We start from the raw sequence: 15,228 nt of genomic DNA, 5'->3' as shown, positions 1-15,228 counted from the left end.
TCGAAAAACTCATATGAATTCACACTGAGCCTAAACTCCTCCTCTCCATTTTCCATGGAAGAGACATTCTTCCACCTGGTTCTGTATTCCCTTGCCTTCTGCCTCCTCAGGGATGCTCATTCCATCACCAACACCCCCTCATCAGCTGCGGGGGATTAAAATTATTTGACCTTCCTCCCACTGACAGGTGGGGTCTATGTCCCTCCCCTTGGATCTGGGTGGACCCTGTGATGGCTCTGACCACTAGCCTATAGTAGAAGTGGCCTGGGCCCAGGCCTGAAGAGACTGGCAGCGTCCCCTTCCTGTCTCTTGAAACACTCTCTCTAGGAGCCCTGAGCCACCATGAAAGAAGTCCAACGACCCTAAAACTACTCTACTGGAAAGGCTTCAGTTGACAGCCCCCGCTGAGCTCAGCCTTCCAACCCATGCTGGCAAAAGCTCCAGATACGTGATGTCTTGGACCCTCCTGACTGGACCATCCACCAGCTGAAAACTATGAGTAACTCAGTTAATGTCATGTAGGCAGAAGAATTGCTTGGCTGAGCCCTGCTCGAACTGCTAACTCATAAAAACATAGTCACAATAAAATGGTGGTTGTTTCAAGCCAGTAAATCTTGTTTTAATTTTTATGCAACCACAGATGACTAGAACATGAGGATCTTCAAAACTTCTTTCTCTCTCTCAGCTGCTTCTTTTGTAACATAAGCATATTAAAGTCTGGCCTCTTATCAAAATCTCATACTTTACCCTCGGTCCCTTTGTAAATACTTCCCACCTTCATTTCATCTGTGTTCCCATCTTTCTTTCTGCAATGGTGCTTCTTGTCTAACCATACCAATGAAATGATTTTTGCCAAGATCAATGACATCTAGGTCTGGCTCAATACAAATAGTCAATTACCAGCTCTTAACCTTACTTGATCTCTCTGTATCACATTGATACTCCTGAGCACCTGTTCCTTTAGGAAATTCCTCTCCCCTGGTCTGCTCAATACCACTGCCTCTTGGTATTCTTCCTATCTCCTTAGTAACTCCTTGTGTTCCCCATGGATTCCTTCTCTGCTGCCTGTACCTTAAATACTGAGAATCTTTTTAAGGTTCTTTTCTCCACTAGTCCCTTCTCTACGTGCTTCCCACAATCATCCTATATCCATTCCTATGTCCATTGCTTCAAAGAAATGCTGTGTCCTCATTCCTCTGAGCCTGTATTTCTAAGCCTAGACCTTTCTCTAGAATCAAAGGGCCAACTCTGTACTCCAAGAGGTATTCAAACCTAGAAGTATTCAAGCTCAACAAGAGTAAAAATAAAAATACATTTACCTCACACTGCCATTCTACTGTCCTTCTTCGTCAGCGGATGGTGTCACCATCCACTTGGGAGTTACACCTCACTTATCCTTAGCCATGCTCATGCTGATTCTTCCTAGTTAATACATCTAGAATTGGCTTATTCCTCTCTATCTCATTGCTAACACCATAGCTCAGGAAATTATCATTTCTTATTATAGACTCCTTCTGGCCTCCAGATGCAATTCACTGTGTTACATCCTATTAGAGTGTTCATTCTAAGGTATAAATCTCATATCACTCCTTTGCTAAAATCCTTTAGCAACTGCCCAACAGACCAGGTTACAATTTGAATTTCATAGTATGAAATACCCAGCCCCTACTTACTACCTCTCATCTTTTGCCTCTTCCCCCTTGTGACCTGATGGCCAACCATATGGACATACACGCAGTTCCACAAATTCACTGTACTCTCTAAGACTGCCAACCTCTGTACCTATTATTCCCTCCATATAAAATACCCTTCCCTGATTTCCAAATCAAATGAATTGCAACGTGTGAAAAGCTCAATTTAGCTATTGCCATCTCAAGAAAACTTTTGCTGTCCCCTTATTCTGTCTTAGAAAACTTTCCTAGTGTCCTTATTTTGTGTTCTCATCATGACATGTATTAAAAAGCATAATTTTCTACTTAGTAGCCTATTTAAAAATCTGTCTGAGCACTAGACTCAGAACACCTTTGAAGGCAGGGACTTATTTTTTATCTCAGTTCTCCAATCCTTCTTTGGCATGCACTGCAGACTCAGAAATGTTTATTGAATGACTACACGGCTGAATGAGTGAGTGGCATCTATTTGTTTGCTAAATTTACTAGTTTCACTTATACTTTTAATAATATTACAAAAAATTATAAAAATTAAAGTAATTTCTCCCTACAAAAGAATAATGCTTAAAAAGTGCTATATTAAAATTCACCTTCTTAGTTTTTCCTTGCTTGAATGAAGAAGAGAAATCTTTTTGTTTTTCTCGAACTCTGACAACGAAGCATTTAATTCAAGCCCATTGCCATTCCTTAAAGATTCAGGGCTAGAAACAAGAAAAAACCATACCATATATTAAAGGGGAAAATTGTCGGGCAAAATTAAATAATACGCACCAATACACTAAACATGGATGCTTCTCTAACTCTCTTGCTTCTTACAAAGGGGCAATAAGTGTCAAAACACCGTATCTTAGACATTTGGTGCAGAATGTTTATTTCAAAATTTCAAAAGAATATATTATCAAAATCATCCTAAATTCAATGACTGATCAAAATTCTAAAATAAATTGTTAACAATAGATACAAGCAGGATTAAAACATTCTGACCTCATCAATTATGACTACACCATATTATATGACTTTATGCACCCTTCAGAAGGAAAGGTACATTACAGGAAAAAAGCATAGAGGATTAGAAGGACAAGATACACCCTAGGCCAACCTGACCAGCAAAGCGCAGGTTCCCTCCATTTTAAAATTTGTCATTTAATGGACATTTTTTGGTTCTACTATTTTTGCAGAACTTCTTCAGGCATTCTGGTTTAGAAATATATTAATCTAAGAAACTTGCAAACTAATCCTATTTCCTCTATCCTAAGAGATATAACTCGATTTGAAAATTTTATTTACGGTGGTAAGATACTGAGGGAAGACAGAAGGATTCGAGATGAGTAGAGATCAAAAAGCACATGCATACTATGTAGTCATAAAAACTTTTTTAAAAAGAAAAGCAGTTGCAAGTAATATAAGAAAATTAAGACCTTCCAAAACCTTTCCCAACCCCATATCCTAGATAAGGGTTAATATGGCAAGCCTCTTAAAGATTAAAATGTTAAATAAGACAGAGAAAGCTGTTGATATCTCTGCATTACCAAAGTCAGCTTTGGTTTAATCACACTTACTGACTGCCAAGTCCCTTTCTTGTTCAAAACAGTAGATGGCCACATTCTACAAATTCTGGAAGTGACTAACTTAAAATTTTCACCATCATCAGTACACATGCCCTCGGCAGTTATGTCCATTCTTTGTATCCCTAGGCTCTACTTAAAACCTCCTTGGAAATCAGCTTAAAGTGAAGGGAAGAAATTCACAAAAATTGAATTTTATAAGCCTACTAGCATTGGAAGGGTCTAATCCCCAGTTCAACTGCCTATCCAATCCAGGTTTGAATACTACTTCTAATATCTATGAGAGAGAGAGACAGAGAAACACAAAGAGACACAGAGACACACACTAAAACTTGCCTTGTATACCAAACAAGAAGATTCCAAAAGCTACATGAGGTATGTAAAAGACACTAAATCCTTTTTAAAGGGAGATTTTCAATAACTGGGGGGATAGGTTCATGAGTTCAAGAAAGACAATGGCAAGAAGCTGAGTAGTAGGTGTATAACAGTTGTGGCTGTTCTTGTCTGTTTAAATATTGGGGTTCCACGTAAAATTTTTGTTTGAGGAATTTCACTGCTTTTATTAAGTTTAAATACCACTGCTGCTATTTAACTTTGCTTAGTGATAACAGAGACTCTAATACTGATCATATTCCCCAATGATGGGGAACTCACTACCTTACAATTTGACCTGTTCCTCTGTGATCAAGTCTAATTGTTTATGAAGTATTTCCTTATATTAAGTTGAATACTTCTGTAATGTGTACCCATGGTGCCAGCTCAGGATTCTTAAGTACAGCAAATGCTGCACCCCTCTTCCACAAAATAGCCACAATCAATAAGTTCTCTAAAAATATTGCTATTATGAAAAAGAACAAAAAACTAACCAGGCAAATAGATCAGTAGGAAAATATCCCAGGTGTTCGCTGTAAGACCTCTGCAAGGGCAATCCAGGTTCTTCAGGCCCAGTAGCATTTTCAATCTTAACTGAAAGTTTTGAGAGGGGGACTATTTATTTCTAAAGTCACTTAAGGAGATGATGCTAATCAAACACACAAGCCCCAAACCTTAATGCAGTTGTCATCTTTTACTCAATAGATTTTACAAAGCAGTATTTTTAAAACTGAAAGCAACTTATAGATTTCTGTGAAATATAAAACCACCTAGGTTAGAAAGCAAAAACTAAAATACTCTATATTATTTACCCCGGGATACCTTTAAGCCAGAGTCTAGTCACTTAGCAACAGGTGTGCTTAAAACACATTCAACTGAGTTTATTTATCAAGTTCCTATTTATAGGTAAATGTCAGGAGACAAAAAAAAAAAAAAAGCATGAGTCTTCAGTAAGCAGCTGCACTGTCAAAATATAGCATCTGAAAAAAATTTTTTCTTTTTTGCAGCTGCTCATCCTCAGAGCAAAGACGAGACAACTGGAAGCAGACATGGTCATGACCAACAGAAGGGCGTGGGCAGGTGACGAGCAGCTGCTCTATTTCACTGAGAACCAAATAAGAAGAGGTTGCAAAAGCCGTCAGTCACCAAAGTTAGCCATTTCCAGGAAGAAGCACAAGGGCTGGGAGCCACTGGAATGTCATAAATAGACTCACTCATCTGAATATTTAAAAAGAACATTAAAAAAGGACTGTTCCAGTAAATCTCATATAATCATTATCAGGATAACCCAGAAAGTATCTTTCAGGGCCATTTTAAGAAAAAATCATCTTAATTTTCCCAGTTATATTAAAGTATAATTGACAATTCGAAATTGTACATATTTAAGGTGTGCAACTTGAGTTGATAATATACGTATATATTGTGAAATAATCACCACAATCAAGTTAATTGACATATCCATCACATCACAGCGTTAACTTTTCTGGTGATGAGAACATGTAAGATCTACCCTCTTAGCAAATTTCAAGTAAACAATACAGTATTGTTAACTATAATCCACTGTGGTATATTAGACCCCCAGAATTTGTTCATCTTATATAACCAAAACCTTGTACCCCTTGACCAACAATGGTCCCAATTTAACATCATCTTCATTTTAAAAGATTTCTTATTTAGTATCCCAGGCCTAGAAAGACCAAAAATAGTCACTGACCAGTAATGATTCCAGTAGAATTTAATTTCCATAATCGGAGTCTGTCCTTTCACAAGTCAAATGAAAGCTAATTTAATTAGTTTAAGTGTTTAGATACTGGTGATATGCATAATATAATAGGCAAAGAGTTTAGAAATGTGAGGTCTAATTGAAGCATTGACATTAATCCTCTGCATCTAAAATCTAAAACAGAAAGGGCAACCACCCTATTAACTTTAAGAAGTAAAATAATTTATATGCAAGTGTTTTGCAAAGTAGAAAGTACAATACAATTGTAGGTTAGTGCCCCTGGCTTTTAGATAATCACACAATGCCACAGCACAGTTAATTCCATTTTAATGAGTAAGAAATTATGGTAGCTAGGCTACCAAAAAAGAAAAAAAAATAGTAACAATGCTGCTACCAACCCCCCACCCAAAACCCTGTGCCTACCGCAGCACTGTATTTGCCCTTGGGCAACACATTCTAAACCTCTGAAGACGCAGCTTTTTTTCTTTCCAGGTAAAGAATATGTATTTCTCCCTTTATTTTATTTATGCTTGTTTTTGTCAGAAAATATGAGCATAGTTTTCAAAGATTTTAATTCAAATTTTCAAACCTTTGTAAATTTTTTACTCACCAGTGTTTGAGGGACATGTTTTCCAGTATTTTACCACATTACTCATTTTTTCCATTGTCAGTGGTTCAGTTAAAGCAATATCAGCTCCATGCCCTGAAATACAACCTAAGAATCTTTATATTAAATATTGACCTTATAGTTTCTATTTAGAGAAAAAACAAATACTATATTTAGCAGGTACATACCTTTAAAATTTTCAGGGATTATAAAAACAAACAGTGAATGGGTATTTTTCTTTTTGCCAAATCTGAGAGAGGAAAGAAAATGTTAAAATGAAGCAAAATCATTATTCAAAAAATTGAGATTCAGGAGTTTAGCTATTAGGAACTAACTACAGTGATTTTCTTCATTTCTTTAGAATTTAAAATAATATCATTAATATGGAAATTTAGTAAAAGTAGCATCTCAAATCAGTGAGGAAAGAGATGAATCACTTTTTCTTAAAAACAAAAAAAAAGCCTAAACCTTATCCAAATTTTTGATCAGATCATCAGTTTACAAGAAATTTGTGGAAAGAAAGAAACATTTTAAAGAACATCATGGGAATGAAATAAAAAGAATCTAGAATGGGGGGAATTCTGTAAGACAAATGACTCCTTTTAAATATATATATAATTAAAGAACAAGACAAGAAAAAGGAAAGTTGAATCCTGATTTGTATAAACTCACAGTTTAAAAAAATCATAAGATAAGCAGGGAAATTTGAATGCTAATGGGATATTTGACAATACTAAGAAGTGATTACTAATTTTCAGGTATAATATGGGTTTTGTGGTTATTCTCTGAGTCCTCACCTTAGAGAGGTACCAATTAAAGTATTTATGGATGAAATAAAACAGTATTTTAGATTTGTCTTAAAATAATCCACTGGTGGGCAGGGGTGGGAAGGTAGGGAGAAACATGATGAGCCAGATGTGGGTAACTGCTGAGGCTACATTATGGGTGTATTATTATACTCTCTCCCCTTTTATTTCTTGAAATTTTTCAAATAAAACTTTTTTCTTAACGTGGCATTATAATTCACTAAACTCAGCACAGTAAGTCTGGAATTCGATGACTGGATGGATACTGAGCCTTGGCATTAGCCAAAATGAAATGATTTTCAGGGAGAATATGACTGTGAAAGAGACTTTAAAGAAAACAGTTTAAAACTATCTAAGAAAAGTAAACTATTCTCAAATATTTTAAAACATCATTTATTAGCATGTGGTTATATATGGTTATTATTTATTCATTAAAATGAGAACTGGGAGCACCCCCACTGTATAACATTGTTAGTTTATCTTACATATGCATTTGGAAGTAAGAACACATTCTATATTTCAAATTACATTATATATTAATATAATGTATATATCTGAGTCATATATATTGAGAACCTCTTATGTGCCAACTCTGTGCTAGGCTCTGGGGGATATCATGGTAAACAGACAGACAAGGTTCCTGCTCTCACACAGCTGGCGGTCTTGGGGCAGAAAGACATTAAACAAATCACTATAGATAATTGTATGGCTGAAAATGTGTCCAATGCCAGGAAGGAAAACCAAAGGGGCCAAGAGGAGTCCACACCTGGGCACCAACCTGCCTCAGCAGCCTTGGGGAAGGCTTCCAGGCGGACAACCCTTGGTGCTGGCTAGACACAGAAAAGGCTGGGGAGAGGGGGAGGGCAGAAAGCAGATGTGCAGCACAGAACATTCTGGACAAAAGGCACAGCATATGCAGGAGCCCTGGGGTGGTCGAGAACAGGTGCGTTTGAGAAGGTGCAAGATGTCCAGGAGAGCTCTGGCACAGGGCATCTGAGGAAGAAAAGCATTAAGTGGAGACCAAAGAGTGAGGGAGGGCTGGGCTCTGCTCACAGAAGGCCTGTTAGGCCACAGGAAAGGTTTGGTATTGAAGAAAAATGGGCAACGGAAAGCTATGAAGCTCAGGAGCAACCAACACAATTACATTTGCATTTTAGAAAGACCACTCTGCCTATGATGGGATGCACTGACAGGGGTGACACGGGTGGACTGGAGAGACCCTAGGGCAGTGATCCAGGCAAGAGCTGATGGTAAGGAAAGCGGGCATACCTGTGAACCTTTGGTAAAGTTAAATATTTCAGAGTATTTACTAAATTAATTACTTCAGACTATCAGGATTACTAAGAAAATGTGACACCACATTGAGGTCCATTCAGACTTGATTCTGTGCTATGAATTCTGGGGAGTTTAGGCTAAGAGAGAAGAAAGGAAAGAAAACATGGTTTCTATGAGGAAATGAGAAACTCAGGCAGAAATATTATCATCAAAATAGGCATATGCAGGAGGGAGGATAGAGTTTGCCTGGCCAACCAAATGTGGAGGTAAGAAAGGCACTTCCTACACTGGTGTAGGTGGCGTGGTGACACAGAGGGAACAGGAGGATCGGAATTGATGCCTGCCAGGATGTCAGCATTTCATATATATATGAAAATAAATATATACGTTTTAGAAAGACAGACAGAAAAATAGATAGATAGATAGATAGATAGATAGATAGACAGATTGATTGATTTTTTTTTTTTTTTTTTTGAGACAGGGTCTTGCTTTGTCACTCAGGCGGGAGTGCAGTGGCGTGGTCAAGGCTTACTGCAGCCTTACTCTCCCAAGCTCAAGCAATCCTGTACCTCAGCCTCCCAGGTAGCTGGGACTACAGGTGTGTGCCATTACACTCGGCTATTTTTTTGTATTTTTAGTAGAGATGGGTTCTCACTATGTTGTCCAGGCTGGTCTCAAACTCCTGGCCTCAGGCAATCTTCTGGCTTCAGCCTCCCAAAGTGCTGAGATTACAGGCAAGAGCCACTGTGCCTAGCCTTGTATATATATTTTTAAGTGATGAGAAAGTGTGGATTATAATGGAGGTATGGACAACAGAATGAGGAAAGAGAGGTGAAAGGGAATAATGGACTGAGCAGATGGGACCACTGAAAGAAAATTATTGGGTAGTTTAAATGTTGAAATAAAAAATACTGCATAGTGGATTCAAAAAAGTAAATTATCCTAAATACAGTTAAATGATTTTTTAAAAACAGGTTGTTTGATTTTAGAAATCTTCCTATGTCCATTTTTGAAAACTTGATTTTTCAAAAATTTGAAAGTTGATTTTGCTGACACAAAAAATATGTAAGATATGGATATATAGATTTATATGCCCTGATGACTTTCAAATTTCAAGCTTTACATCAGACAAAACTGGGATTCTTGGACTTTTATTATTAGCACAGAATCAATTACCAAACGCACACTCCCCCTGCTGTACAGGGACTCCTGCAATCGATAAGAGTTCCCAGAATCCAACACTCTGGTCTTAAGCTCAGCTACTCATTCACATTCTCTACAAATCAATAAGCTAAAAGAGTTTCTGTTTCTAGGATCAACCAGCAAATGTTCTCTTTTTTGTGTGAATGAATATTCCTTGAAACAAAACTAAGCAATGCAAAGACAAACCAAAATACAAATCACTTTTATCCACATCAACTGATACTACTTCCTCTTCTATATACCAGAATCAAATTATAGGCTCTGCAGACCTTCTCAATTAATGTCTCTTATGTTTTGCAATTTATCTGGGGACAGTTCATTTTCCCTCATGTTTCACGATTATGCTGTTTAAATGTCATGATGTTTCCTGAGGTTACACCTCACTTTCGAAATTGGATACTGATATTCTCGGTTCCATTCCTATGCCTGCCTGCAGTGCCCTCTAGAACTGCACCCAGCATCAGCTCAACCTGCAGCAGTACCTACCCACTGTCTTGCCTCCATCCCTGGATCTGTCTCTGGTAGCTGAAAAAACAAAGATCATATATAAGTGTTTTGAGCCGAGTTGTACACTCTGCTGATCAACGGGTCTCAGGAAAGCCCTGGCCTCTGAAATCTATCATCTAAGAGGGCCAAAGAGGTGTTACAAGTCCCTGTGAAGCCTGCGGAACTTTCTACTTTTACTTCTGTTAGAGCCATAAGGATTTCCAGGGACAAAAGCCAGTATCATCTTTGGGTTGTGGTTTTCTTGAGTACGGTTACCCATTATTCTGTCCGTGGGCTAAATGCAGCCAAACTAACCTGGTATGACCTACATGGGACTTGTAACAAATAATGTTCTTTGTTAATTACTTAATTAGGCTCTGATAGTTAATTCTGGCTAATAGTGAAGAGTGGTGTGCCCTGTTCCCACTCGGCTCTCCCACAGAGTTCCTGCTGCAACATTCACCATGTGACATGGTGCTAGAAGTTATAAAGACCTAGAGTTGTCCTCAGTTCCTACTCACTTCCTCCACCAATTCATAGGAAAAAGGTTTTAGTAAAGCTACTTAGATGTTTTGCTGTTACTGTGTTTATTGTCGAATATTCAGAGGAGTAGGTCATGCAAACTACCTAGTAAGATTTAATGTGTTACACTGTCAAGTCAAGGATGTCTTGGAGACATAAAAGGACAACTTGTTAGATCTCTGTGGCTCACAAGATTGGGTTTTCTTAGTGATCAGTTAGCTGGTCAGACAAAGCTACACGGGGAAGAAATGAAATCAGATTCAAACTTGATTTGTTGACAGAGCAGATGGGGCCACATCCTGCATTCGTTTTCTGTTGCTAAACTGCTCTGAGCTCATGAGAATCACAGAATTTTTACTGAAGAACCATTTCATGGAGAAGAAAACCACAACTCCCCATATACTGACGAGTTTAAAACATATTTAAACTTTATGTACCTGTCTTTGGAAGATAAGTATCAAGATGTGTCTGAATTAGCAAGTATCTGCCCTTTGAGTATGGCTGAATTTTGAGAACTTATCTAAGCCAAGAGTGAAATGTCCCTGGAATTCTGGAGCTAAGCATATGAATCCTAAGATTATCTAAAAATATGTTACCACTAGGTAGTGTCTGAGTTCATCTGCTCAATAAAAATACACTCTTTCAATACATTCTTAAGATGAAAACAAATTAGGCAGTACTATCAGGAACGTTAACCTGTAAGTGAGATGTGCCATAATTCTTGAGACAGTCTGTAAAGTACTGATATTTTATGAATGATTAAAGTCAATGAATGATTAGCACCAAGCTTAAAACATAGTTTTGTAAGATTAAGAATCTTTTAAGGAAGCTGCTTTCATTTTATCCTAAAATAAATCTAATATTATAGCTAAGAGGCGAAGCTTCATTCCTATTTTCAATAAAAATCCATATGTCTTACAGATATATAGATTTGTGAGCATGTGCTCTAATACTGAACATATATATATGGCCACTTTCCTTTTATCATCAATTCCTCATTCATTGACAGGAGACATAAAACACCCAGAGAAACAAGAGTAAGGTATGTAGTTGTATATCTTCCTAGACCTACATAGCTTTTGAGATATTACCAGACAACAAGAAAGATCTAAAGAGAAAAATGTAAAATACAGCAGAAGAAAAGTAGAGACAGGCTTTTCATTTTGGTTTAGTCGTTAAATATTAGCCCAAACTCAAAAGATGTAGTGCTTTAGGATAGACGAAGGTTTAAACTCCTTACAAATGGGGCAGTACGTGTACAGGACTCATTACCATAAGAAAAACTATAGGTTGAAAACTGGAAACATCCTCTACAGGGGTTTAAACAAATCATAAACTCATAACAATTCTGAGGGCAGGAAAGTGAACTTCAGAGACATTCACAGCCTCTGAGGATAGCACCATGAAAGCAAAGCTTACACACACTTACACACACACACACACATACAACCAAACAACTCTGTCCCTTTGCAGAGAGGAGCAAAAAAGTGAGGAGGCATTGCCTGCCTAGGACGGCACTTCTCCCACTCATCCATACAGGCATTCACTGGAGCTACAGCAAGGCAGATAACACCTGCTGGTAGTCAACACCTTCACTGGGTGTTGGGAACAGTGCAACAGGAGACAAACAATGAATACAAGTCCAGGTGTACTCCACAAATTATTTGTCTTCTTTCAAACAAATGATTTCTTTTAAGGCAAAATAACAGAACTACCATTTGCATAGCTATACACTTAGTACCTTCATCTACTTTCTTTTCTCTGCTAAGAAATCTTAAGCTATGTTACTCAGGGCAATAAAAGCTGCTGAGGTGAGTATCAGACAAGAAATTCTCTCCTCTAACCTTCTAGGTTTTAATATCTGCAGCTAAACATAAAGCTGGTTCTTAAACAGAACTTCATTCTTATCTTGTTCAAAAGGCAGCTCTGATAGTGAGCAAATGCAAAGCTTTACTTCATTCAGAGAGGCATAGCTAGGGTCCTCATCTTGGAATGAAGAGAGAGACCAGCCATATTGAATTGTCTGGGGCTCTGTCAAAACCATATCTATGTTTGATGTACACCCAGCTTGGCACATACTGAAACTCACAGGTGAAAAAGAGGTGGTTTCAATACAAAAGTCAATTAATTACAGACTTCTAGAAAGAAAATGAAGGGAAGAGCAGAGTTCTAATCTCGTTTTGTGAAACTAGTCTGAGTTTTGTAAAAATCAGCCATGTGGTCTTAGGCAAGTCACTTCAGCCTCAGTTTTCTCATCTGTCAAGTAAGGACAATAAAACCCTGCTCCACCTGCCTCATATAGCTGCTGTAAAAAATTTTAAGATATGATATAAATGAGGTATTATGATGAGTCCCCAGCCAAGGGAACTCTCTTTCTTTAAGGTTTGTAATAAAATAAGCATATTATCAGAAGTAGGATAGTTTACAACAGGTTTTAGAAGTGGAATTCACTTTGAGGTAGATAGTTTGCCTGGTGTGTCTAGAGTTCATATACCTTGTAGAAAGCCAAAAGAAATGCAGACCAGTTGTTCTAAGAAACCCCAAGAGTAGTATCTGTCTGTCTGTCTCTCTGTTTAATAAGTAACTTGATGGCTTGGGCTTCTCATTTCAACCTTTCTTTTCCCTTAACATAATTTGCTTGCCCGTTTATTCAGGGATCAAAATATTGTCTCTGAATTTTTTAGCCAAAAAAGAGGCCTGTCTTGTAATGCTGACAAGCTCTCATATGTTCCAATATAATTGACAATTCCACTTTATCTATTAAGTATTTCATGGAAGGAGAACAAATTTGTTCTGATCTAACCCTATCTAAATACATCCTAAGTGGCAGGGAAGAATCTAACTCTCCCACCACTGGACTACAATTTTCTAGAGCTGGAGTGGGTTAAAAAGAAGCAGAACTTGGCTAGGTGTGGTGGCTCACCCCTGTAATCTCAGAACTTTGGGAGGCCTAGGTGGGCGGATCACGAGGTTAGGAGTTTGAGACCAGCCTGACCAATATGGTAAAACCCCATATCTACTAAAAATACAAAAATTAGCCAGGCATAGTGGCAGGTGCCTGTCATCTCAGTTACTCAGGAGGCTGAGGCAGGAGAATCACTTGAACCCGGGAGGCGGAGGTTGCAGTGAGCCAAGATGGCGCCACTGCACTCCAGCCTGGGCAACAGAGTGAGACTCTGTCTCAAAAAAAAAAAAAAAAAGAAAAGAAAAGAAGCAGAACTTATGTGGAATTGCAAGATGAAACAAGAACACTGGAGGTGGTGGTTTCTGGACCCAGTGAATCCAGAAGGCCCCAAGGCTCCAGGAGACACCTCAGTCCCCAGCTAACAGGACAGAGAGCTAAGAGTGCTCACTTCCTTTAGCATCTGCCACTACAATTAATGAACTCTGGAAAGATGCACCATTTTAATGATACAGTTATTAAAAAGGAGTATGTGTGGGAATAATGTAAGCATTGCATACTAAATTTCTATGACAAATTGATTCTTACATTCTAATCCGTACCTATTTTCAAGTTAAAATAGTTCCTTATAATTAAATACCACAAACTGGAAATAAAAACAACATGTACATAGACTCTCTCCATGAAAATATCCCTCATTTTTTTTTTTTTTAGAAATAGCATCTCACTATGTTGTCCAGGTTAGAGTGCAGTGACATGATCATAGTTCATTGCAGCCTTAAACTCCTGAACAATCCTCCCACCTCAGTCCTCTGAGTAAATGGAACTATAGGTGCACACCACCATGCCCGGCTAATTTTTAAAAATTTTTTGTAGAGACAGAGGTCTCACTATGTTGCCCAGGCAGGTCTTGAACTCCCGGGTTAAAGCAATCATCCCATATCGGCCTCTCAAAGTGCCAGGATTACAGGCATGAGCCACTCCCTGGCCCCTTAATTTGAAAAGTAAAATAGAAATATATCATCTTTTTAGGAGTTTTAAAAAAATGGGTTTTTAAAAAAATGATTCTAAAGATACAGCATCAAGGCTTTTGAAGTTTACCTAATTAACTTGATGGCTTCCAGTTCCTCGGCACTTAGTGAAGAAGGCATCTTCAAGAAAACCATGTTGAATGTGCAATCATCCAAAAGCGCTGCTGCCTCCTTCATGTCACTGATGGTGATGGTGACTTCTGCTATGTTTGCAAATAGTTTCTGTATAGTATCAGCCAGGTAGCCCACAGTGACATCTCCAACTAATAAGATGTCTATTTTTGCCTGAAAGAGAAGGAAGCAGAGGCGTCACATAATTATTACCTAGGCATAGGGAAAATGTCATGTATGAGAGGATAAGATAAATAAAGCTCACAAATAACACAACAATTGACTCCATATCTAGTCTGACTGGCTAGATGGTCAACTATAAGCAGCTCAAGGACAGGAACTATTAATTTCACATCTTCAGTACCTAGAGTAGTGATTAGATCTGAAGGTCATCCTGTTTTTAAACATTTTGCCTACCAATGCCACTCTACTTCAGTTCTTCTGCAAATTTCTCTCTCAACCTATTAAATGATAGAGTTCTTATGACTCAAGTTTCCCAAAAGTCTTTCCTACTGGAAAATCTGTTTATTGCTGAAAGGATCAAAGTCGTGGCTCTCCCACGTGATTTATTTTGCTGAAACACACATTCCAGGGAACAGAGAAAGATTTAAATCCCTAAATCATAAGAAACACTGAAATAAAGTCCTTTCAATGGAATATATGTGCTATTCAAACCTCAATATTAGGAACCAAAAAGGCTATTTGCATTTGGAGATATTTTCAAGTATATTCAATTAGGAAAAAGAGCATTCCCAACTTCATGTTTTACTTCTGTATGTTTTATTCTCTACAGCTAATGAACTCAACCCACTGAAAATGCCAAAGAATGGGGATGCTTAAATTAATGGAAATAGAAGACAATTGGAAATGCCAGGCCATAGACATCTGTATGAGAAAACAGATTTGGGAGGTGATTAGAGTTGAAGCTAAAAGAGTGAGTGAAGGGGCTGGAAAT

At 37.9% G+C, this 15,228-nt stretch overlaps 1 protein-coding gene across 4 annotated transcripts in view; it reads right to left on the bottom strand.

Moving 5' to 3' along the window:
* SOHLH2 (spermatogenesis and oogenesis specific basic helix-loop-helix 2) overlaps window positions 1-15,228 on the bottom strand; it is an 86,746-nt gene that overhangs the window by 19,380 nt on the left and 52,138 nt on the right. For 3 of the 4 annotated variants that reach the window (XM_058438191.1, XM_058438192.1, XM_058438189.1), the window contains 6 exons: window positions 14,233-14,447; window positions 9,708-9,746; window positions 6,126-6,187; window positions 5,941-6,045; window positions 4,102-4,201; window positions 2,261-2,371 (listed from right to left, as the gene is read on the bottom strand). In XM_058438191.1, the coding sequence (XP_058294174.1) occupies window positions 2,261-2,371; window positions 4,102-4,201; window positions 5,941-6,045; window positions 6,126-6,187; window positions 9,708-9,746; window positions 14,233-14,339 (524 nt within the window). In that variant the 5' untranslated portion in view covers window positions 14,340-14,447. The remainder of the gene's footprint in view (window positions 1-2,260; window positions 2,372-4,101; window positions 4,202-5,940; window positions 6,046-6,125; window positions 6,188-9,707; window positions 9,747-14,232; window positions 14,448-15,228) is intronic. The other variant, XM_058438190.1, reaches the window with a different exon arrangement.

The sequence above is a fragment of the Hylobates moloch genome, unplaced genomic scaffold (genome assembly GCF_009828535.3).
Source record: "Hylobates moloch isolate HMO894 unplaced genomic scaffold, HMol_V3 SCAFFOLD_4, whole genome shotgun sequence".
Classification (NCBI taxonomy): Eukaryota; Metazoa; Chordata; class Mammalia; order Primates; family Hylobatidae; genus Hylobates; species Hylobates moloch.
This window is presented reverse-complemented; position numbering and strand designations above follow the sequence as displayed.